We start from the raw sequence: 24,255 nt of genomic DNA on the forward strand, positions 1-24,255 counted from the left end.
TCAGAGGGGTGAGAGGAAAGACACTATAGGCACTGGAAGTCTTTCCAATATAAAATTACATGGTTTACAAATCCCTGCTTCAGTTTTAGAAAAGGATGAACACCATTTATATTTTTCTCAGTTCGTGAGCAGGCAGTATTCCACAAATCCTGCAATCTGATTGGTTCCAAGAGTGAGCAGTATTCTCCCCATCCGGCCTGCTCACAGCGGGCAGTATCCGAAAAATGTTTTAAAGGTTTCTTGGAAGCCTTTAAAATCACCTTTTAATATCATTGCGCAAATAAATGTTTTGATGAAACCTCTCTCTTTCATTTGCTTCACCCTTGTTTTCTCTACCATCTACTCCCTCATAAATTGTTCTGTTTATGGAGAATCTTGCCGTAATTACAGCCCTTTATCATCCAGGTTCTTTTTGCAACCATTTGTTAGGATTTAGAAAAAAAATAACTGGAAAAACTGTGCCCTCTGTCTTGTGTACTGCCTGAGGCTGTAGGCCTCAGGCAGTATCTAAGACCTTGGGGACAGTTTTTCCCAATATGGACCAACCTTGGCTGGTGAATAACATATATATATTGATTCTCATCATTCTTTTAGCTTGTACTACAAATCTTCAATTACAAGGTTTAAGGGTGTTGTTGCTTTTAATATCAAAGCTGATCCAAATCTCTGTATGTAGTCTAAAGATTTAGCTGAGTTACATTATCTCCTGCTAACAATTTTCTTTATTCTGAACACGTCTTGGTGTTTGCTTGACCATGTACATGTAAGGAGATGTAAGGAGAATCAAGATCCACTTCAAATTGTGATGGGAGTTAGGGTTAGTTCACATACACCAAAAACAATCATCAGTTAATAAAAAATATACAGCATCAATTAATTGAAAGTTTAATGTCATATCCCCTAAAAGAATCTTTTTGAATAATATTGCCCAATAACACTGCAGATTTTGGTTTACCCTTACAGTAATAGTAGATACCTGCTAGCAGTTCATAATAATATTGATACTAAGTACTTTAATTCATAAAGTCTATGTACATGTTGAAATTTAGTTAAAGAACTTAGAAATTACTTTTGCACAGGAGGGAAATGGGGGGAGTTAGAGAAAAACCAAAGAATGGAACAAAAACTGACAAAAGGACGGGTATTAAATGCAGGCCACTCCTGTAGTGCAGTAGCTTTTTCGCTTACCAACTTAATTTTTTGCAATTCTACCACTAATGATAAAAATAATTCATCTCTTTCAACAGAATTTCACAAGCATTATTTCTCAGAATGTACCAAACCTAACTCCATTTTTAATTACACCACCATGCCTATATCTGCTTTATTTAGGTAGGCTGCATGAAAAATTATCTTGTTGATCCAGCCTCTTTCCAGTAACTCCTTCAATAATCCTTTACTGGCATGCTATACACTGTGGGTTACCAGATGAGGACTGGGAAGGAAGTTTGAAGTCCTATATATGACAATGTTACCAATAACTACATATATAGAACTTAGAAAAATTACAGAAAACTTTTGGGCATCCTATAATAGCCAAGAGTGGTTTAAGTAGCAGGCAAAATTCAATTCCTGCCAGTGATGAAAGCCACTTGTGTATTTAAATGTTTTTGTGAAATCAGTTTGACAACAACATATCCAAGTAACATACAAAAATAAATTCCGATTTAGCTTGTTTCTGGAACCATTACAGTGTTCTCTAGTAATATCATATTAATTAAAGTTATCAAATGACATTTCAACTCCCTGATATCAAAATAGTGCTTTAAGTTAAAGCTGATTGAATCTCTCATGATCACCAATGGCTACAATTTTTTCAGTTGATCTCATTGTTGTACCAAAAGAACACTAACTCACTCACTATGTGACTTACTTTTCCATGCAAGTCACCATGATAACAAATTCACTCTTAAATCAAAAATTGTTTTTCAGTAGTAGGTCAAACCTAACACATGATTCATACACAATGTACAATGAAACATATGCCCATAAAGGAATTGCCACTATTATGATATCTTGTTTAATACAAAATTAATCCTGCTATTAATATACCAACCAGTTCTAGCAAAATAACTTTAACTACCTAAAAATATAAATAAATTATATTTTTCTCACTGATTTACCTATGAATTGATAGCAATAACAAATTGAATGATTGACATTTGACTGCTCCTAGTTTTCATTATCTATAAGCCTTTTAGTTAAACTTTCCTGATTGAATTCTTCATCCTCACTATCATCATTTTGACCAACATCTTCAGAAACCTGAGAAAACAAATGGAAATAAATAAACATACAAAGAAACCAAACAAACAAGCAAAGAAATAAACAAGTATATTTAAAAAATACATTACAAATAGATGGGGAAAATTGCTAATATCAATAAAATGAACACAGTTAAAAAAATCGAAGAAAAACAAGAACACTAAAAGAAATTAAATCCTAACAAATCCTAGTCATTCTAAGCCACAAAAATTTCTGGTACAGAATATACAAACACCCAATGCACAAAACATACTTCCAGCAAAATTAAAATGCCCTACAGTGGTTTGAAATGTTTTCTGAAACCTCTTTTTATGAAAATAACATGAATATAATACCAGACTGGCTGCCTCACAGAGTGTTATGATGAAGAAGGAAAACAGTTAAAACAACTTGGATTAGTTAATATCTTAAATTTGTTTGAATTAAAACCTCTGAAAAGGTTCAAGTACTACCATCTTTATGCAAACTTTGCTTTAGGATTGTTCATTGTAACTATTTCTACATGTGGTCATTGAAAATAGTTTCAGGTTAAATTGATTTTAAACTAGTTTGATTTGACTAATTTTCTTTGTCTATGGACCATGGAAAAGCATTTCAAAACAAAACAAAGGAAAATGTATTAACCTGTTATAAAACACTTAAGTTAAACTTTATAAACAACAACTGCTCAGCTTTTGAGTAAAACCTAGTAAAATCAAGTATAGAATTTCTCCTTGTTAAGAAAAATGCCAAAGACTATTAAAAAAAATAAGATGTGACCAAAAGAGACAGCAGAAGATTCATGCACAGGCAAGGGGGGGGGAGGGGGGAGTAAAGTACCATTTGTCCACTCCAAAGTTTCTTTAGGTCACCGCGTCTCCAGCCAATAAAAACACCAGTTATCAGAATACATGGGACCAAATACACCAAGGCTGGCTGTCCTTGCTCCATCACAAACAACATAACAAATGTGATGAGTAAACCTACAGCATAAGCTGGAACCACAAAAAAATATGTATTTTAAATAGATAAATACAAACAAGATACTGAACAATATTTTTATATAATTTATTATATAACTATAAAAAGCTCCCATTCAGACCATTTTTTAACTTGAAATCAGCCATAAATCATTAATTAAAATCATTCAAACATTTAAAACCGTCATATATTGTAAAACAACAATCATACTGAGTGATCAATACATGTTCACTAGAGCTGGTCAGGAGTAAAAATTGAATTATTAATAAATTGAAATTATTCAAGTCAGTCCAATTTACTGATTAAGTACTCACCTACAGTAGTTGCAACATAATATATCCTGCATGGAGTGTTTGTCATGATATCAAATGTGTGACAGAAACTGATGTAAAGGGCTAAAAATAAATTTTAACATCATTTAGCAATCTTGACTTAGTTGCAAAACAACAACAACAATAACAACAAAACAGTCCTTTTGTTCATACTCCTTTGGGCTTTATAGCCACAACAGGTGATTTTCAAATTTGGACCTGAAACTACCAACTTGCTAAATGCCACTTGATTACTTGATTTAATACAATGTTGTACTTCTTGGATCCAGGAATGAAACTGAAAGTTTGTGTCCTTTGTTCAAAATTTTCTTGTTTGTTTCAAACTAGTTACCAGAAACAACCATGTGAAAAAGTAGATGAATATGGACAAAACTTAACCACAAAATACAAATTGATAATTACATTCTTGTGCTTGACTATAGAATGGAGACATTATGGATTCCATTGTAGATTTGATGTTAAAAGCCATTTCACATACTTAACATAGAATTGATATAGTGTGCTGGTTCCTACATGCAAGCGTTTTAAAAAAAAATCTTAAAAAAAACCTGACAACAAGGAAAATATATTCTCATTATTGGTAAAAATTGAGCTTACCAGGAACTAGGATATCTCCAAATCCCAGGATTGAATATGGTCTCAGACACACAGATAACACTGACATTCTGAGTCGAGGCACCTTAATTACCATTGGTAATGATTCTTTACTGTCACCACCTTAGCAAAGAAAGAGAAACATATGTGAGAGGTTAAGTGCCAAGTGAGTGGATTTAATGATAAACTGGAAGTGATCAACATGTAACTTCTCCCTATAATATCTGTACATCCAGCAAACAGGCAAGGAAAATACTTATCAGGTAGAAGTTTTTGTCTTGATTCAACACCAAAATTTTGTACCTGATATACAAGGTAATTTTTAGCAACTGGAGGGGAGAATCAACAATCCGATCTTGGGAATTCAAAGGTTGAAGAGATAAATGCAAGCACCAAAATATGAGAAAGTAAAAAAATAAATGAATAAAGTGCTGTTATACTGCATTAAAGGCCTGAGCCATTTTGAAAGGAGTTTTGTTTGATGACAAGATTGTTCTTAGTTCTTCATTTCATATCCTTTATCCCATAAGCACCCTTGTTTCTTTTATGTGAAAGAGGGATCATCCCACCCAACCACTTGTAGATAAATTCCAAACTGAGTAACAAAAACATTTACCTGTTGCAACTTCAACCATGATACTCTTGCCAGCAGAGAAGAGTGGTGTGATATAAACAAAGAATGCATCATAAATTAGAAGAAGGACCAAGAGCAGTGTGCAAACCTTCAGGCTTGGCAATCTGATGACTCTCATCAGACTTATACAGAATGATATACCCAATATGTCTTGGAGTATCCAGGCATAGCTAGAGAAAGACAAAATACATTGCAGAGAATAAGCGTTTTTTTTTTTTTTTTTTTTTTTTGCTTTAGTAAATGTTAGTTTCAATTCAAAACTAACTGGACCTGTACTATTACTGTGCAGTAAATCTACCATTATTTGCCATTTTTTATATTTACATGGAGGTATATGTAGGGTTGAATTTACCATATTGACTTAAAAGATATTTTCAAGGAAATAGATACCTCTTATTCCTTTCAATACCCCACCAGATTGCAATGGCCAAACAGAATGGTATTAACAGGACAGTTCTTATTTGCAGCTCTTTTTTCAAAAGTGGAATCTGGTTGGCTGGGACTGTACAATCTCCTAAATTGAAAAAGAAAATCAAAGAAAAGCTTTTATATCATCTATATCTAATAAAACTATTTTGATGCTTTAAACAATAACTACAGCATCTTATCCGATTATTGGTCTGGACTATTTTCAACTAATAGTTACATGTTCTTTAAAAAAAAAACCTTGACTGTCCTATGAGATTGGCTTTGGAATCTTGTGTTACCAGCTCAATCAGTCAGACAGAAAGCTACAAGTGACTGCCACTAAGTCACTTATATTTTCCTTTAATTCAACAACTACTGATAAAGACCTATCATTGGCTCTATATAACCTTAAACCTCCCTGTGATATTTAGTAAAACATTCTGACAAGCCATAGTGAAAATCAAATATTTACAAAATCAAAAAGTGAGCTTTACATTCCATACAATGTATCTGCAAGATTAATGAGATCAAAAGAGACTAAAATACATGACTCTATTAGCTAACCATTAACTTACAGAGATTTCCTTTTGCTTTTTTTACAAAGCTAAGAGGAGGGGAAAGGTATCCAACCCACCCCTGCATAGGAATTACAGTGTACATCACCACAATGCTGTTATTACTTACCAAGAGGAAGCCATAAAACAAGAGGATGAAGACACTCGTACAATCCATAACAGGAAGCCAGAGCAAAGCCAACAATCACAACATACACCAGATACTTATAGAAGAAGTATAGCAACAGTAAAGTGCCACAAACCAGAAGAACAAATACAACAACCGACAGAGGAGTCACTTCAAAAGAGTCCTCTCCAGCAGACCCATGCTCTCTGTTAGCTTGGCTGTCATCTCCACTGGTGTTAGTATTGCCTCTTAACATGCTTCCCCTTGACAGAACAGAATTGATTCAAATTACTTGCAAATATTACATAATTTTTTTCATCCTTTTATCACCCACACACTAAATGATGTGGAGATCATGTGCTAATTCACTGATCTAATACTGGATACAAGGTTACTAAAAGCACCTGGCAAAAATGACCATCCAGATACTTCACCAACTCTTCAGTAAAATATAACTATTGAAAATACCCGATAACTTAAACAGTTAAGTGGGCATCGATATTAATTATGATTTTTTTTAAACAGATATTTACCAACTTACATGATTTTCTTGTTTGTAATACCAGCCCAATAAGCTCCAATAGCCACAGTACCTACAGCAAGTAGCCACAATATTGCCAAATTGCCATCAATATTAGACACTAAATCAGTGGGTGGAGCATACATCTGCACTTTGACATCACCTCCAAAATCCTATATATAAAAATTTACAACATATTGCTTAGATGCTATCTTGATACACATGTACATGTATTTTGATTGATCATTCTTTTCACTCACTAAAATGACATTGTAAAATTGGACTATTAGTGAGCTCTTGAAATTAGGAGTCATGTTTTTTACTGTCTTTTGACTTAGGAGTTTAATTAACCCCTTGATCCCCAGAAGTGATGGTAACATGAAACTTCTCCCTTTAATATCCGTACATTATCTGGCAAATAGGTAATAAGAATACTCAAACTTATCAGGCAGAGGATGTTTTTCCCTTCATGTAAACCCAAATTCTTGTAACTAATATACAAGGAAATAAGTAGCAGTTAGGCAGGAGAATTAATGTCAGATCTTGGGAAAAAAGGGTTAAGCCTGTGGTTTTTATTGTGAAAATAAATTTAAATGGAATGGAGAAAGCCTGTCCACAACCACAACATTGCAAATTTTTAAACTCTTGCTGAAGAGAAGAGTGAACATATTGACCAACCTTATCTTTGTATTTGATCCAATCATCATGACTAATCACAGCCATAGGAATTGTTACTTGAGCATACTCTTCTGATGAATTGGCAACTGGGGTGAACTGAATGATCATAAATATAGAGTAAATTAGAATCACATTGGTACTTAAGTTTACTTTTATTAAGTTGTTTATTCCTAAACATAATCTAAACTTTTTAGAAGACCTTAAACCAAAACAAGTAATACATCTGACTCATGATTGAAGTAAATTCTAGTACTGATGCTAGAAACCTTACAATTTTAATATGTAATTCATTCAAGGACATCTGAACTTTTTATGTCAAGAAGAACTCAATGTTTTTTGGTCATCACTGATGAACTCTACATGCTCATGTACTTGCAATGAGAGCTTCACAAACATGTGTATGACTGTGCCTGGCTGAATTCACTTACCAAACTATCATTACTGACAATGACTACTTCTTTTGCTCCAGCATTTTGTGAATACAGAGCTTTTAGAAACAATGTACAGTTTCCCCTTTGTATTGCTACAGCAGCATCTTTTATCTCTGAGTGATTTTGTGGTTCCTTGCAAAGAGTTGAAGGCTTGGCTTCTACCAAAGGATACTTTGGCTGAAAAACATATATGTAGGTAGTTAACAGTTACAATAACAGCAAAAACAATTTTGCAACACTCAAATGCTGGCTCTTTATAGATTAGATTTAAGGTATAATGATGAGTCTCATAAGAAATGACAGCCAAGTCCTTAATTAACAATATGAACAAGATCAACATTGTGTTAGTGGATTGAATGGAAAAAGAACTCCCAAATTTATAGTTATTATCATTCATGACCATCACCATTATCATTAATTATATTATTATTTTTAATAATAATAATAATAATAATAACACTATGACTACTACTACTGATAATAATAGCAACATTATCATCATCATTATTCTCACTCTTATTATACAACAGTCAGAGAAAACCCAACTTAGGCAGAAGTTTAAAAAATGTGCAAATACTCCACCTATCTTTTACTTGAAGAGCTGCCAATAAGGTATTTAATCCACACCAAAGAAGGCTACACAATTTCAGGGGTGAAGAGAGGGTTGGGGTTTACTTTAACTCGCGCATTATCTTTTATAATTATGTAATTCACAAGTTTAAGAAAAAAAAATCAAGTTGTGATTTTGTTGTCCGCTCAAATAATCTAAGAAGTCTGTTGCACTGACAAATGCTTGAAATAAGGGAGGCTTGCAAAATCACTAGAAGCTCCTATACCACGAGTTAAATATTTAATGAAACTTGTATTGAAGGCGATTCCGGATTTCACAACATGAAGCATCAGACAATTGCAGAAGACAAGAGTACCCCGATCTGTCAACAGCGCAATAAAAAGGAACGAAAACAGTTGTCCCGAGGCTTCATGGTTTCAACCGGAGTAAACGGCCATCAAAACAAACAAACACAAAATAACTCGAATGTAATAAATAATCCTTTGTTACTTTCGTTACCTCGCAACTTAACAAGTCTTGAAAAAATCCCAAAGATGAGCAGATTCATGTTTAAAGAAAAAGCAGAATTTGTTCAAGAGAATAGAATTATTGAAAAAAGTCAGTATTTACCGTGCTATCCAGCTGAGTAGGAAGAGAAACCCACTCCTCATTAAAGGCGATGCAGAAGTTCTGTGAATCTTCGTTTCCCTCAATGTGAAGAACGCCCAACTGACCGACATTTTGTCCAGCTCCCTGATCAAAAAGGAAGAATATTCAATTCCTTGCATCAGAGGGATTCAGCATCAAATAATTCCTCGATTTCAGCTAGGTCATCAATACATACCTGGTTTGTAAATGTACAAAACATCAGTAACAAAACAAACCCGCCGCTAAAGGCTGCCATCTTTTCCTCTTATAAGAGGGAGAGGGGACTGGGTTAATCATTACATCATAAATCTCTCCCAGACCCTCTCTTCGTTGATGATGAGTGTCGTGTGATGGAAGAGGAAAGCAACCTCGCGAAATGGCTTGCACGAGAAGCTCATCTGAGCCATAAACACGAAGAAATGTAAGGTTTAATTTTTATTCATTGTTATCTAACGTGATGCCTCACTCGGCGGCAACTGGTGTCAAGGTCTTTTGAACGACGCGCGCTATTTAAAAATGCTGGTCATTTCAGGTCGTGTGTGCTAATTGGTCTTGTGTCCTATAGCAGAGGCCCGTGATTGAAATAAGACTGACTCCATCTGAAAAAAAAAAGTAATTTTTGGTGGTAAGAACTGTTCCACTGATTTTTTAGTGCTATAAATTAAAGAAGTAATGACTATAACTGCCATTTACCTGATATCAGACTATTTCTTTAGTTACAGAAATCCTTCTTAGGGTGAAGTTTTCACACAAAATATTAGCTTTAATCCGAAAAATAGGAAGGAAGGAAACTGTGAATTATCATTGGAAATCTGATATTAGTCTGTCTTTTCTATCCTCAGAACTATACATACAATTATGAACTAATGCCTTCACAGGCTATCAATTGCCATTATTATTTGACTATCTAGGGTTGTAGCTAACCTCACAAAATTATTATAATTTGTTCACAGTCAGTGGCATCGAGCTATTTGCTGCTTTCCTTAGGGCTGTACTTAGATGAAGGGATATAGGATTTTTAGTGTGATACATCTTCATAACTAAATAGCAATTGTATTGCAGAGGTACCAGTGCATATAAATATTGAATGCACTGTTTTTCAGTTTGGCCAAACGTGAGATGTTGCTTGCAGAAAATGAGTCACGTATGAGTTCACAGCAGAAGAAACTTCAGTTGACTACACATGACTTTCAGAGAACTAAGGCAAGAAATGAGCAGTTAGTGCAGGTAATGTTCAGTTAGTAGGTAAAATGATAATACTGATGACAACAATGATAATAATAATTCATAGATTGAAATAAAACATTTCTTCTACTTCAAATAATGGTTGCACAATAGTTACAAAGAAAGATAATATTTTATCTCATGCTTAATTTGGAAAAGTGGATAAACCTATCAATTGTTTTCTAATTTTATTAATGCTTATGCAATTATTAATTACAGTTGAGGTAAGGACTTGAATAAACAGCAGTTTTCATTGTAGAATTAGTTTCAGCAGGAGCCCATTACTTAATGGACTCCTGGCTTTAAACAAGGCAGAAGGATAGATTCCCTGCAACCAACTAGAGAGATTTATTCTTCAACCATTCTTGAATTTGAATATTCTTGAATTTGAATTACTATAGGTAACAACATGATTTTGTGTGCAATTTGGTCTTAGTAAGCACAAGTAAATTTTAAAAGGCAACAAAATTGTACAAGCCTATAGGGTGATTGGAATTTGAAGTTTTTAAAAATTTGACAAGTGCGTATTTACACCAAATTGCACATGAAATCATGTTGTTACTAGTTAATAATTTACAAGTAAAATGCATTACATAAATTCATGGATGAAATTTTGGCAGTATGTGTGCTGTCTGTAATTTGCACTTGTGTTGAATCAGAATTGGTCATGTAAATTATTATGTAAGTTATTATACATGCCTTCTGGCTTTGAAATTAGGCATCCTGATGTGTGAAACTTATGAGTAATTAGTTTCTTTGTATTAACTGTGTTTTTTACCTTCCTCACAAGGAATTGGAAGCACTTCAGAGTGGATTGGGAAAAAAGGCAACCATGTGTACTAGTAATGCTCAGTTTATCAGTCTCCAGGTGGGTTCCAAGAAAGTTCTAAGCCTGAAACACCAGATAGCATTTTTACTAATGGTTTTGTTACTCTTCAGGAAAGTTATTGGAAAATGGTTAAACAAGAATATCCCCAGTGGATAGCAAGAAATGAAGCTTGCAACAGCAAGGAACAAAAGGAAAGGCAGTAAGATCTCAGACATTGGTGTATATTGATAAACTATATGCATCAGCATTGGCTCAGGAACTGGTCGCCAAAAGATCAAACATCAGAAGGAATAACTAATTGCCTGTTTGGCAGGAGGGTTATCACTGACTCATGTATAACCTGATACACACAGGTTTCTGTCTGCAGACAGCAGATCAGGGTAGTTGCATCCCTGGAATGTTTAAATTAAAGTCTAGGTATACCATTTGCTTATTTCAAATTTATCTGGCTGTGTTACTCACTGAGCATTTTCAGGCCTGGGTCATGTCCAAGTTTGCTGGTGCAATAACACCACAGGGACCTGTTTTCTTGAAAGTTGGGGTAACTTTAAGAGCTGAAATTCCTATTTTAAAATCTAAATCTATAGAATAATAGGTCAGCTTTCAGCCCAATAGCCACCTTCCTTGTATGAATGTCAAAAACTGTAACATCTCAAAAGGCCATTTTGGAAATATCTATATTTTGGGCTATTTAGCAGCTTTGTAATTTTTTATTTCATACACTTATCAGTTCAATACCAATGCAACAATACTTACACAGTTAGCACCCTACAAGTTGAATGATACAGAGTGGACGTCTGCTTGACAACAGTGTTGTCACTCAAGTTAAATCAACTAGGTGTTTAGGCATCGAAATTGAAAAGAGTTAATTAAGTCCTTTTCACAAAAAATGAATCTTCTCAGGTCTTTGTATTTCTTACCAACTACAGCGAGAGCTGATTTTTATTTCAAAGTATTTTTACCATCTGTTATCTATGGCTTGGTTGTATGGGGTTCCTGCGGCAAATCGCTCTTTGATGAGCTGGAGAGAATACATGTACGTGCCTCAAAGATCATCTATGGCCTGGATCGGTACTCTCCCAGCGATCAGGTCTTAGCCCAAAGCAAGTGACCCACTATTTAAGATTTATACGAATATAGATTACTTATGTTAGCTCACGACTGTTTTTATAACTTCTTTCCCGTTCCTATTATGAAGCTGTTTACGAAATATGAGTACAACTATAACTTGCGAAGGAAATTGACATTCTTGTTACCAAAATTCTTCGCAAGTCCACTTGTTACAAAGCCGTATCACTATGGAACTCTCTTGACAACCATACTCGTGCAATCGCAAGCAAAAGCTAATTTAAAAGTTCTCTTAAACGCAGAACTTCATGCGAATAGATAAAACCAAAATAAAACCAATAAAACCAAATACAGAAATTATTCGCAAGTCCACTTGTTACAAAGACGTATCACTATGGAATTCTCTTGACAACCATACGCGTGCAATCGCAAGCAAAAGCTAATTTAAAAATTTTCTTAAACGCAGAACTTGATGCGAATAGATTAGTTTACAGACATGTTATCTATTTTTTAAAATAGGTTAGATCCTTTTAAATTTTGATTAGATTTTAAGCGTTTTATTCACTTGTAAACTACTTTTAACTTTTAAATACACGACCACATTAGCTCTGCTGTAATTTTTTTATCGTGTTTTAATAAATGTTGTTGTTGTTGTGTTTGCTTCTCATTGGTCGCTGAGATCGTAAGGATTGCAGTCACTTGTAACTTTCAACTTAACTTTCTTTCACCCAGAGTTGGTGTTGGAAGAGAACACAAAATGATATTAAGTGAAAACTACTAAATACAATTACATGTACCGGTACTTCGTCTTTTCTGAAAACGATACGAGTGAACATGACATTCGGTGTGTACTGAATATATGCAATAAGTACTACAGACAAATCTCTGAAAACCCGGATTTTTTTCTTGCCTAAAAAATGAAACAATTAAAATCGAAAGATTGGGAAAAAATAGATTATAAGAAGGAAAAAGGTGTGAAGAAGGAAAAAGAGCACAATAAATGCGTTACCATCAGAGTAGAGAAGAAAGTCAACGACGATTGAGATATGATTTACCAAAGTTCAGCCCTACTAAACGGAACTAAATTGTACTATACTTCAGAAGATTCAAAAGAAAGACAACATTTCGAGAGTAGTTGGAATCCGTGGGCCGACGACGCAACGATTTGACATTGTTTTATAATTATTTGCCAGTTTACGTATCCCTTATGGGGGAGGGTGCTTTTTATTTCCAGTGAACTACAACCTGTGATCAGATGTTTCTTATTAGCGTCATATAGTATAACAGAAGATAATAATGGTTTTAAAAAATTTTAATGTTTACTGAAAATAAGTGACACTTTCGTGAGCCGTGATCGCGCTGCTTTCCTCGCTCCGCTGGGGCTTGCACTCGGGTGAAAGTCGCGTCTCTTAATGGTCCCTTTCCCTATAGATAAAGGAGGTACGTTTCTAGAGAAACCGTAGTGCTGCGTCGGTGGGAGAGTATAACGGAATAATTAAGTATTATCAACTGAGTTGGTAACGTAAATTGGCCACCGTAAAGAGTTTAAAAGCTGACGTTTCGAGCGTTAGCCCTTTCTCAGAGCGATAGACGAAGCGCTAACGCTCGAAACGTATGGCCCCGCGAGTTGATCCAGTGTTCTAATTCACTAGTCAAGTGAGAAGGATGAAGCTAATCCTATGTCCTGATTGGCCCGTCGAGCGAGAGAGATGAAGCTAATCAAGTATTCTGATTAGCTGGTCGAGCGCACAGGATGGTCAAAGCCCGCTTTGAGCTTGCTAAAACTTAAAAGTTTTTGTAACCGATTTATCCACTTTGTTACTTGAACGCAACTTTTTCGTTAACATCGATATAGATTTCGGTCCGTATTCGTCTCGGTTCTTAAAAACTGAAAAAAAATAAAAAATAAAAAATAACCACATACACACGCACACGAACTTTGTGAATTTCCATCTGTGCTGACCTGGCGTTTTGTCTACAACGCATATGTACAGCAATCCCTCCAATAATTTCAGTGGGAATTGAATTATAACAATCTTTTCGCAATGGAGACTGCAAAGCACAAGGCTATGCCCTTGCTTTTATGTCCTAATACCTTACATCGTTACACAAACATTTGTAGGGCTGAATATAGAATGAGGAAGATGGCAATTTTTTTTGTCATGTCATCAGAAATATGAGATCATACATTTCCTCGTAACCAAGTTATCGCAAGTGGAAAAAAAGGAATAGTTAAGTGCGACTTTTGCGTGCCCGTCACCTGTATGTCAGAGAACGTTCTTTATTGTAATCTCCTCGAGAAAAGCGGATTCATGACAGCGATTGTGAATGAAGGGCACAAATTATAGATAAGCTGTCTCTGGCATCGCGTCATTTAGTTAAGGCAAACGTTGTAGCGCAAATTAACGCGCTAAGACCCGGTCATTGTTATCATGACCGCATCGTCAAATCCTTTCATGTTTTTTAAAATGTTACTTTTCGATTAGTTTGAGGTGGATGAACCTTTTAGCTGTATGATGGGATACAGATAAAACTGTAGTCCCTGATATGATTGAGATATCAGTTAATCGGAAAGTGTGGGTGGAAAAAAATAAAACTTATTTTTAAAGAGTTACCCAGATGCGCACTTGAGTATGTGGTGTTCCGTCGATGTTTTTCCATGGAGCATCACAAGCTGTGTTCATACACAAACAATACTTGGAATTGAAATTTGACGAAAATTCTTGTTATAATTATCATTCTATGATAATGAAATATGACATGATGAAATAATAGATTCTCTGAATGCAGTTTAGATGATGACATTTAGCAGTCACGCTAAGGCTGGATATCGCATCGGGAGCTTTTCATGCGTCCATTACCAGGGTCAACGAACAAACTTCAGGCCACTCGAACAGTCGGAAAAGAAAAACCGGGACACTTAATCGGAGAATTGAGATATCAAAGCGATATATACCACCCAAAAGAAAAAGATAGTCCGGAGAAAAACATAATAAAAATCCTAATTAGCTCACGAGAGGTAAACATTTTTGTGAGTGGGGTATTTTTGCGTTTAATTTAGAAGTAAAAATGCGCTTTAACAGCTTTGCCAGATGTTTTATTTACGTCGAGGTAGTTGTCGAGGTTTAAGTAATTAGAAGTGATCGTGTAGAAAGCTCGTTTTTTCGCGACAAAAAGTGTACGAAAAAAATTGTAGTTTAGAAAATTAAAACGGAAGTTATAATTGGAGAAAGGTTGCCCTTGTCATTTTTGCGATGATCCAATTGGTCAAAAAACAATAAAAATAATTGACTGACCAATAAGGTGACTTGCACGAGAATCCAGAGATTCCACGTGCATGTGGAGCGTCTAAACGCGAAATCATACAAATGAGGGACGAGATGAGGGACGACACAGGGCAGTCTTGCAAGGAAACAGCGCTTTCACCGTCAGTCATGAGTAAGGAGGTAAGTTCAAATATCTGAATGCTTGTTTTGCTAGGTTGTTGTTTGAATTTTTGTTGATGTTAGCCGAAATGTGCGACTATCAGTCGAAAATAGCTTGTGTCAGCAGTTGTCATCAGACTAAGCCCAGGTGCGGAAGGAACTCTTTCCGGCTAGAGCGTTGTTGATTGAACTTGTTTTTCCAACTTAAGCACTAAAATTACGTTAAAGGAACGAACCTTAGCTTAATGCAGTAAATACTACATCGTTCCTTAAATTGTTTTCTGTTCGAAATTGAACCCTGACTGAATTCAATGTCCAAACTTGTCCTAGTTTTGTATATGTTGAATTTGCTGCGAGGTAGATGACAAACAATTCCTCAGCGGAAAAATCGCTGTCTGTCTTTTAACTGCTTCAGTCGGCCGTCTTTTTACGCCAGTTATTCTCTGATCTCGATGGCATCTTAATTTCACCCTCTACAGAATGCACCCGAGGATAAAACTTCCATCTTGACTCGAATCAATGCTTTGTTGGATTCTAGTAAGTGAACTTCCTGAAATCTGTTCGAGTTCTTTTGATTTCATGTGGAACACATTTGATCAAATTCAGACGCTAAACGTAACGCAGAAAAGCTTTGCTGCATTGTTTTGACAGACTCAGCGGGTAGAAGTTTGTTTTCGCCTCAACCAGCTTCTCAAGCTACAACCTGTGGACCGTTCGTTAGTTACCCAGGTTTTCAGCCAACACCTCCAGATTCTAGATCTCCCAGCCCGTTACATATGGACGATCTGAGAACAAGTGAACTCTTCATGGTAATCGTTTAAAACTTATTTATTTTCTTCTGACTGAAAGCTGTGGCTGCGCGTTGATCTCTTTGACCTTGTGTCTTCTTTCCTGTCTGTATTAGTTTCTAATTTTGGCAATGAAGTGTATGCTTTTTGTGCCGTTTTGTAAATTATAGTCGCTTTTGTCCTTCTATCCATCAAAATTAATTTTTTCAAGTAAGCCAAATTGAGCCAGATAATCTGTGTCAACGATTTGAAGTGATACAATTTCATGATAATATCTTTGTTTTTTCTCAGATTTTGGTCAATAGTTATGCCTAACCATTTTACAGGCAGATACAATAGACTTGTAGTATAGATTTTGGAATTTCGCGAGACTGAGAAATAAATTCGAAATAAATTTTTGACTAAGCTGCTTTTGTTTTGTTTTGTTGTTTTTTTGTAAGGAAAATCTGTTACATGACATAATCTTTCATGGTGAAAATTGCAGAGATTTTTCTACTAAACATGGAATGAATTAAAACAGGCACAATGCTATTCAAACAATATCTTAAAAGAGAAAAGAAAATATAAGCATGGACAGGAAGTACCTTTAGATAACTTATGCCTGGAGTAAATTTATTATCGGCTCAATAACTTTAGCCAGATGTCTTTAGCACTGCAAGTTTAGGTGAGGCCTACCAGTTCTTTGTTAAGAATTGCTATCTGTATTTACAATGGTATCAATAGGGACAACTTTTCTAATTTCAGGGCAACTTCGTAGCTGGTAACACTCATTTTGGATTACATACCCCACCAGATAGCCTTTCACCTTCTCCCATGAGTGCCTTTTCTCCATATGGAGCCTTTCCATTCTCTCCTCTGTCTCCTGTGGACTCTGAAGCCAGTATTAGTCCTATGAGGCCTTCATACCGCAGTTCTGTTTTCCCTCGTTGTCAGCCAAGGCAGATTGGGTTACCACCTGGAATGTTACAGCAACAATCTGAGATGGTGGCACCCACGATGAGCAGCCTGTTCACTGATCCGAGGTGGACTGGCATCAATCCATTGTTTGGAATGTGGAATGATCCATCAAGTTTAGACTACTTTCAACACCAAGGACTTCCTCAGCTATTATCAGGTAAAGCATTTAAATCTATTCCATGTAATAGCAACTCGGGTCAGTGTTAATCAATGGCCATTTAAAAGTTATTCCCCTGATCACAATCAACTTTCTCTGGAGATCCAAAAATACATAGATTGGTTGGGCAAAAGAATAAGCTGAAAATTCTTAATAAATCCTTATTTATTCAGAGGGAAGGTGGCTGTTAGACAGAAGGGGTGCCACCTGAGAGCACCTTGCAAACATAATATTATCAGAAATGCAGCCTACTGTTTCTCTGGCCTAATGTTATTCTGTGTTGATCTCTTAACAAGGTGCAGACTTCAATAAAGGAAATATGAAGAAGTGGTCAGGCCAGTTACCTCGCCGAAATTATAAGAATCCAAGTTACTCAACAAAAGTATTCTTGGGAGGTGTTCCTTGGGATATCACTGAAGGTTCTATTACTTTGTGTTTGTCAAGTTATCAAGTGAACAGATGTAATGACATGTAACAGTTATGCAAAGCTATATTCAAACTCTACTGAACAATTTGTCTACCAGGTGAAATTAGTTTATTTTTGCTCACTTTTCACTCTGAGCTACATTATGGCCAACTGTCTGAAACTTGAGCTGTATTAGGATGTGAAAAATTTTAAAGCACAAGCAAAACTTTGACCAATGATGTGTGAGTACCTTGACTGGCTAAGGTGTGGCTGCATGGATGTGTGGTAACTGAGGGGCAGTTGTTGTTATTTAATTTCTTTATAAGTGAGACATCATTCAACCTAAACTTGCTTAATCACACATTAAATTTAATTCTGTTCTTATTATGATATGATTTTCTATTGAAGCATAATTTGACTGATTATTTAGGTTTGTACATCTGTATGTGAATATTTTCCTTCCAAGTGATTAATAACAAACATAAGTTTTCTCTATTTTGTAGCATCTCTTGTGATGTCCTTCAAACCATTTGGCTCAGTGAAGGTGGAATGGCCAGGAAAGGCTGATGGCCGGCATCTTCACCATCCACCTAAAGGTACCTATGTGCTGTGACAGTCAAAGTAGGAAATGTGACCAGTATATTGGATACTTAAACTCTGGGAGTTACAATATTAAGAAGATTGACCATAGAGATCTTTTTTGTCAGACTATTGACAATCAGAAGTGACCAATCCAATGCATGACAACCTTTTATCTTATTTCTTTGAATTGAGAAGGTGCACATTAATTGTTGTATTTTAATGCAGTATAATAGTCAGATTACTAATGAGAAATGAAAAATATAGAAAGAATAAATTGTATTTTAGGAGTGATATTTTAATGAAACATAGAAACATAAGTTTGATGTTTCTACCAGGATTGACAAGAGGGGAAGTTTATAGAATCTCTCTAGTTCCAGTTGATTTTACCTGATTTTATTTCTTAGGATATGTGTATTTAATATTTGATTCTGAGAAGTCAGTGAAAGCTTTGTTAGCATCTTGTACTCATGACTTCTGTAATGGTGGAGACTGGTACTTCAAGATATCCAGTCGACGTATGAGGTGCAAAGAGGTAATAACAATATATTCATTCCACAGAGGGATTTAAAGTGAGTCATCTTCACACACACACACCCACACACACGTACACACCCACACGCACACACCCACACGCACACACCCACACGCACACACCCACACCCCCTTGCCATTCCAGCAAACTATCAAGGGTTTTTAATTTCCCACCTCATAACTTCAAGACAATACAATCAAGTTTCTGTCAGTGGTAAACAGGCATAATATCTGGTAATCATCTGACATGTGCACTATGTTATGGTACACTTAAAAGTTTCAGTGCACTGCTAAGTTGTTAGTTCATTTGTCTGGTTAAACCAAGTTCTTAGAAACAGTAAAAGAACTGTTTGACTGTAAATGTGCTTTTTAGGTGCAGGTGATTCCCTGGGTTCTGTCTGATACCAACTATGTGCGTGGCCCTCATCAACGATTGGACACCAGTTGGACAGTGTTTGTAGGGGGACTGCATGGTATGCTTAATGCAGGTGAGGGCTGCTGTCAAGTGTGACATTAATCAACTGTACATTGCTGATGACACTGTCAACCATCACTTTTTGGTTTGTTGCAGAACCATATTAAGATTAAACCATCTTGATCTAAGCCAAAACTTCTTCCTATAAACATTCCATCTTATCACATGCACTTGAACCATCAGAAATATAGAAGTGGCTTTTAACTATAATCTTTTTTTCCCATTGTAGAAAACACATTTTAAATCAGCATACCTGAATTTTGAATTTTAGGAAAAAACCATTTTATTGTAAAGATTTTTGTGACTCTGTCATTGCAGAGGGCCTGGCTTATATAATGAATGAGCTGTTTGGTGGAGTTGTCTATGCTGGTATTGATACTGATAAACATCGCTATCCTATAGGTAAGCTGTATTTGTAAAATAACTCAGTTCTGTCTCTGTAACACCTACTTCTTTGAAGTTTGCCAGAATGTAAGTCAGGTGAGCAATTTGCTATGATTTTTTGAAATTGCATTCCTCTTTTGCTTACTGGACAAGAAAGTTAGAGACTGCCTCTAAAAGAAGTTACTGATTAGAAGGAACCTTGGCAGGAAAAATGCCCTTATTTATCCCCACGGCAGAAAATTACAAAGCTCCATGAATTGGCTAGGTCGAACACAATTTATCATTAGGTACATGCAGTTAAGTTCATCTTTATTAACTGAATTGAAATTTTTTGACATCCTAGGTTCTGGTCGCATTACCTTCAACAATCAGAAGAGCTTTCTGGAAGCTGTGCGGTCAGGATTTGTTGAAATAGAGACGCCAAAATTTGTGAAAAAGGTACTCAGTTTTAATGAAAAGTGTTACCCTTGCGAACTGAATTCCCAGTTTTCTGGGAATTCCTAGGAATTCTCAAAAATTCCCAATTATGCAAATGACCCTTGCAAACTGAATTCCCAGTTTTCTGGGAATTCCTAGGAATTCCTGGGAATTTCTAGGAATTCCTAGGAATTCCTAGGAATTCTCAAAAATTCCCATTTATGCAAATTAACTCTGATTTAAAAAGCTTGGAATTACTGGGAATTTCTGGGAAAGGAAGACCCCAGTTTTGTGAGGACTTGGAATCCCTAGGAATTCCTAGGAATTCTCAGCTTTACAAACTACCTATAATTTAAGAAGTGTGGAACTCTTGGGAATTTCTGGGAATTGAATTTGAGGCAATTTTAATACCCTGAGGTCCACATAAATTCTAAGAAATTCTCAATACCTTGAAAGGTTTTAAGAAAAGGAGTAATTTCAGAGGCTTAAACTTTGGCTCAATAAAAGGTATGCTATACAAAACTTACCAAGAGATATACATACATGTATATGTTTATAACTTAGATATTATGAAATTTATTATTCAAACTAAGTTTTAGTAAATCTTTACATTAATATGGATTTTCTCATGAACCAGTTGTCAGTTATGTTAAATGGAAATTGCAAATTAATCCAATGTACTCATATCACAGATTTGCTTTCTAACCTCAAAGGACTCTTGGATTCCATGATCAAAAAATATGTTTATTGTGATGCAAATTAATGTCTCATGTTCACTGATGTGCCAAAATCATCAAACATTTATTTGCTGTTCCTTGGTACACAACTTCCACAATAATTAGCAATAATTACATTGTTATCTACACTTAAAGAACTTTGTTAGTTATGAACATAAAAACTCTGATCTGAAAATATTTGTCAACAAGACTTGTTAGTAGTGAGAAGTACCAACCAAGTTTCCTTTCATAACTTAATTCCTTAAATGTCCCAATCACTGGATCTCCCAAAAAATATTACATATTTTTATTTTTGGTGCAAAATACAAGTCCTTCTTTATATGAAAATGAAAATTGCAAGTCACACTTCAATAATAACAGCTCTAAAGGTTACTTGTTGTTCTTCTCTGTCTGTCGGCTATCAACAAAATTGTATTTATCAACTCTCATTAGTCAGCCATCGTTATTATTACTGATTTAAACTTTAATTGTTTATTTGTTGTTAATCAGGTGCAGGTTGATCCATATTTAGAGGATTCAATGTGTGACATTTGTCACACAACCACTGGTCCATTCTTCTGCCGTGAAGAATCTTGTTTCAAGTATTACTGTCATTCATGTTGGTTGTGGCATCATTCAATTGAAGGATATCGTCAGCACAGGTGATATGGTGTATTATAGTTAAGAAAATGACTGCCTTAAATTTACATCATTGTGTATCTAAAGCCACACCAAACACATAGTAAGGAAGTTGTCAGCTTATAATTCTCTAATCTTTTTTAATTTTTAGACCACTGACCCGCACAAGCAAAAGTGGTACTTCTCAGTAATTTGAAGTCCTTGTAGCTAATCCTGATGCAGGTTGTGAATGGCAGGCTGTATAACATCCTACCCCACAGACCTGAGTGTAAAATTTGTTATTCAGGACATGTAAGGATGCTGTCATCATTGTGTCTTAAATTTGGTAATTTGTTGTTAACCTTACAGGTGTAGATTGTTTTCAAATGGTTCAGTTTATTAATCATTTACTTAGGTTTCACTTTTAGATGAAAACATGCAGTGAAATTGTTTCTGTTCTGTGTTTACATCACAAGCTGGTTAAGTGCTAGTAATTTGTTGAGCTGGAGATTGTGCAAACATTTCTCAACACAGGTTTCAATTTGATATTTCTTATTATAGTACAGGGGAAAATCGTGTTTTGTTTGCTTTCATTGTCACCTTTCAATTTTAGCATTTTCTGCTTAATACTTACAGCAAGTTCACAAGATTTGCAAGTTTAAGCATCCATGGCTGAGTGGTCATTAGAATGAGAAACTCCCTAAATATTTTAAATTCTTGATTGCTCCTCTAGTAATAATCTTATCATCAGAATTTATTGTTAAGGTGACTGGGATTGTTTTCCCATGGTGTGTCAAGTTCTTTTTGTTTTCACTCTTCACAAAACCTTGACATTGAATGTTTAGTTCTTCAGTGTACACGAGTGTTGGACTTTTTCTAATGACCAACCCTACCTTGGATTGACCAAACTACTTGATTTTGAATTTCTCTTAATTAGATATGTTTGTTTTGAATTATTTTAGTTGTTTATTTTTGTGTATCTTAGCGTGTTAAAGGATTTTTTTATAACCATTAGATGTTAATGTTCTCTGTGCAAGGATTTATTGCATTAATAGTTTGATAAAACAGAAAACTTAAATTACGCTGGACTCTGTTTTCTCTAGAGAAGAACTTTTTGTCTCAAGGCTGGGCCTTGTACAGTTTTGTAGGAGCAAGACTCTTTTTAACTTTTCCAATCTACTAGTAATTCAGAGCGATGTTTGGAAAAAAATCCTTATTGTTATTTACACAGGAAGACATGTACATCAGAAACATTGTTGATGTGTCTTTTTAATACTCATGTTACAGAGTATTTTTGTATTACAGTTTTGTATATATTTTTGGTGTAACTCAGTGTTCTAGTGTTTTTTTCAGGTAATTGAATGCAACTAATTACTTTCTCAACCCAAATGTGTCCATTATTTAACCATAGTTTGAAAAGTGTTTAGTTGTGACATGTTAAGAGCTGACCACATAAGACAGAAAAAATAACTTTTCATTATCTCTAATTTATTTAGGTAACACTGAGGAAGAGCCTAAACAGTTAATCATTGCTAGTGATGGAATGATAAAATTGTTTTTAACTCAAAAACCAAAATACTGGAAAAAACTATTTAGAGGGTGCATGACACATTTATTTAAATTTAGTTCTAAAAAAAAGTAAGTCAATTTTTATTGTTTGCAGGACACAAGGAAGCTAATTTTGCAGTAAGAGTTATTATAATTATTGTAATTACTTATTTATAATGTTTATTTCCACTGACAAAACTTGTCATAAGTTCTCATTGGTAAATTTAATTAATTTTGCACGTTATGGTTGTATTGATAAGCTCCTTGCTCATGTTACTGTACCAAACAGGCAGTGCTTAGCGTGTTCCAATAGAAAGACACAGATGGCAATTGTAGGTTATCTTTGTCACATTAAAGTGGAAAAACTTATTTTAATTCATATATTTGGTTTCTTTGTTGCGCAATATTCCCTGCCTCATCTAATGTCTGTTTAAAGTTCGCTCTCCTAATTGTAACTCAAGAATCTCTAGATGCAGAACTTTACCCTTACCATTCCATGTTACATTTGGCCATAGGTACAAACAAAGATCACAAAGCAAAGCTTATTCCTCCATCCTCAAGCAACACTGTTGTCAAGTAATCGCATGAAAATTATTTGTCGTGTGCCTCGCTTTCACGTTCTTATCAGCAAGTAGACAAAGAGGAGACAGTTAATAATTTCTAGGACGCTTCACTAGCTCGCAAAAAAGAAAAAAAAAAGAAACAAGAAGTGGCTGGCAAGGACTGCCTCTCCTTAGCAAAGAGGATTTAAACATTAATAAAATTACTGGTGAGCAGTCAATGGAAACTGTCTTGGAACCACTAAAAGTAGCAATTAGAGAAGAAACTTTAAGGACCATGACCCACTCATTCGACTTACCTTCTGTAAACTTAGACTTTGATCTCAGACACGCAACTTCTATGAAATGGGAAAAGCACAAGGACCCCTATTTTTTCCTCATGTCTTGCACTTCTCTCATCTTTCATTTTACTCACTACCAAGCCCAACATTTGACATAAGCTGGTGAGGTTAGTTGGAGAGATTGTGGTATGGCTGAACTTCTGGGGGAAATTAATGGTCCAAATTGTTAACTAAGTTTTGGCCAGGAATTAATTTCTGAGACCAACACCATTCTAGCTGAACCAAATTAATTGGGGGTTATCTAACATTTACAAACATGGCAAAAAGTCATGAACTGAAAGGAAATGATCATCCCCAATATTTTAAGATTTCCTTTCACATCCAAATGAAAGTATAGATGTACTTTCTTCTTTTGTGAGCATGGTCCATATGGACTGGTTTCAAGACCAAAGGTACATTTTTGCCCATATGGACTGACCTAGACTGGTAAATAGCTTTTTTTTTTCTTTTTTTTTTTTCTGTTTTTAGACTTTATCCAGCTGCCCGACTTTCATTTCATGGGCGGTTCTATCTAGATAGTAAAATTCA

The 24,255-nt window shown here is 35.2% G+C and overlaps 3 protein-coding genes across 3 annotated transcripts; 2 read left to right on the forward strand and 1 right to left on the reverse strand.

Moving 5' to 3' along the window:
- Window positions 1-869: 869 nt before the first annotated feature.
- On the reverse strand, window positions 870-9,035 carry LOC113685026 (signal peptide peptidase-like 2B). Its single transcript, XM_089194526.1, has 12 exons — window positions 8,898-9,035; window positions 8,684-8,806; window positions 7,501-7,680; window positions 7,073-7,168; window positions 6,416-6,567; window positions 5,878-6,137; window positions 5,176-5,299; window positions 4,768-4,955; window positions 4,155-4,274; window positions 3,540-3,620; window positions 3,085-3,239; window positions 870-2,265 (listed from the first exon to the last, which is right to left on the reverse strand). The coding sequence occupies exons 1-12, from the start codon at window positions 8,955-8,957 to the stop codon at window positions 2,173-2,175; spliced, it is 1,632 nt and encodes a 543-aa protein (XP_089050652.1). The 5' UTR covers window positions 8,958-9,035; the 3' UTR covers window positions 870-2,172.
- Window positions 9,009-12,478, forward strand: LOC113685025 (uncharacterized). The gene is made up of 4 exons (XM_027202472.2): window positions 9,009-9,122; window positions 9,805-9,928; window positions 10,716-10,793; window positions 10,865-12,478. The coding sequence occupies exons 1-4, from the start codon at window positions 9,052-9,054 to the stop codon at window positions 10,955-10,957; spliced, it is 366 nt and encodes a 121-aa protein (XP_027058273.2). The 5' UTR covers window positions 9,009-9,051; the 3' UTR covers window positions 10,958-12,478.
- A 2,593-nt stretch (window positions 12,479-15,071) lies between these two features.
- On the forward strand, window positions 15,072-23,205 carry LOC113685069 (cytoplasmic polyadenylation element-binding protein 1). The gene is made up of 12 exons (XM_027202532.2): window positions 15,072-15,268; window positions 15,727-15,784; window positions 15,899-16,056; window positions 16,780-17,149; window positions 17,446-17,568; window positions 18,059-18,151; window positions 18,542-18,669; window positions 19,042-19,156; window positions 19,462-19,545; window positions 19,871-19,965; window positions 21,171-21,322; window positions 21,451-23,205. The coding sequence occupies exons 1-12, from the start codon at window positions 15,191-15,193 to the stop codon at window positions 21,488-21,490; spliced, it is 1,494 nt and encodes a 497-aa protein (XP_027058333.2). The 5' UTR covers window positions 15,072-15,190; the 3' UTR covers window positions 21,491-23,205.
- Window positions 23,206-24,255: the final 1,050 nt, after the last annotated feature.

The sequence above is a fragment of the Pocillopora damicornis genome, chromosome 2 (genome assembly GCF_964200805.1).
Source record: "Pocillopora damicornis chromosome 2, jaPocDami1.2, whole genome shotgun sequence".
In the NCBI taxonomy this organism is placed as follows: domain Eukaryota; kingdom Metazoa; phylum Cnidaria; class Anthozoa; order Scleractinia; family Pocilloporidae; genus Pocillopora; species Pocillopora damicornis.

Coding starts and splice junctions, on each gene's coding strand:
- LOC113685069 (XM_027202532.2), top strand. CDS start 15,191: ATGAGGGACGAGATGAGGGACGACACAGGGCAGTCTTGCAAGGAAACA. Junction 15,785..15,898: donor CAATGCTTTGTTGGATTCTA/GTAAGTGAACTT, acceptor TTGTTTTGACAG/ACTCAGCGGGTAGAAGTTTG. Junction 19,966..21,170: donor CGCCAAAATTTGTGAAAAAG/GTACTCAGTTTT, acceptor GTTGTTAATCAG/GTGCAGGTTGATCCATATTT.
- LOC113685026 (XM_089194526.1), bottom strand. CDS start 8,957: ATGGCAGCCTTTAGCGGCGGGTTTGTTTTGTTACTGATGTTTTGTACA. Junction 6,568..7,072: donor GGATCAAATACAAAGATAAG/GTTGGTCAATAT, acceptor TTTTATATATAG/GATTTTGGAGGTGATGTCAA. Junction 3,240..3,539: donor TTATGTTGCAACTACTGTAG/GTGAGTACTTAA, acceptor TTGTGGTTCCAG/CTTATGCTGTAGGTTTACTC.
- LOC113685025 (XM_027202472.2), top strand. CDS start 9,052: ATGGAAGAGGAAAGCAACCTCGCGAAATGGCTTGCACGAGAAGCTCAT. Junction 9,929..10,715: donor GAAATGAGCAGTTAGTGCAG/GTAATGTTCAGT, acceptor CTTCCTCACAAG/GAATTGGAAGCACTTCAGAG. Junction 10,794..10,864: donor CTCAGTTTATCAGTCTCCAG/GTGGGTTCCAAG, acceptor GTTACTCTTCAG/GAAAGTTATTGGAAAATGGT.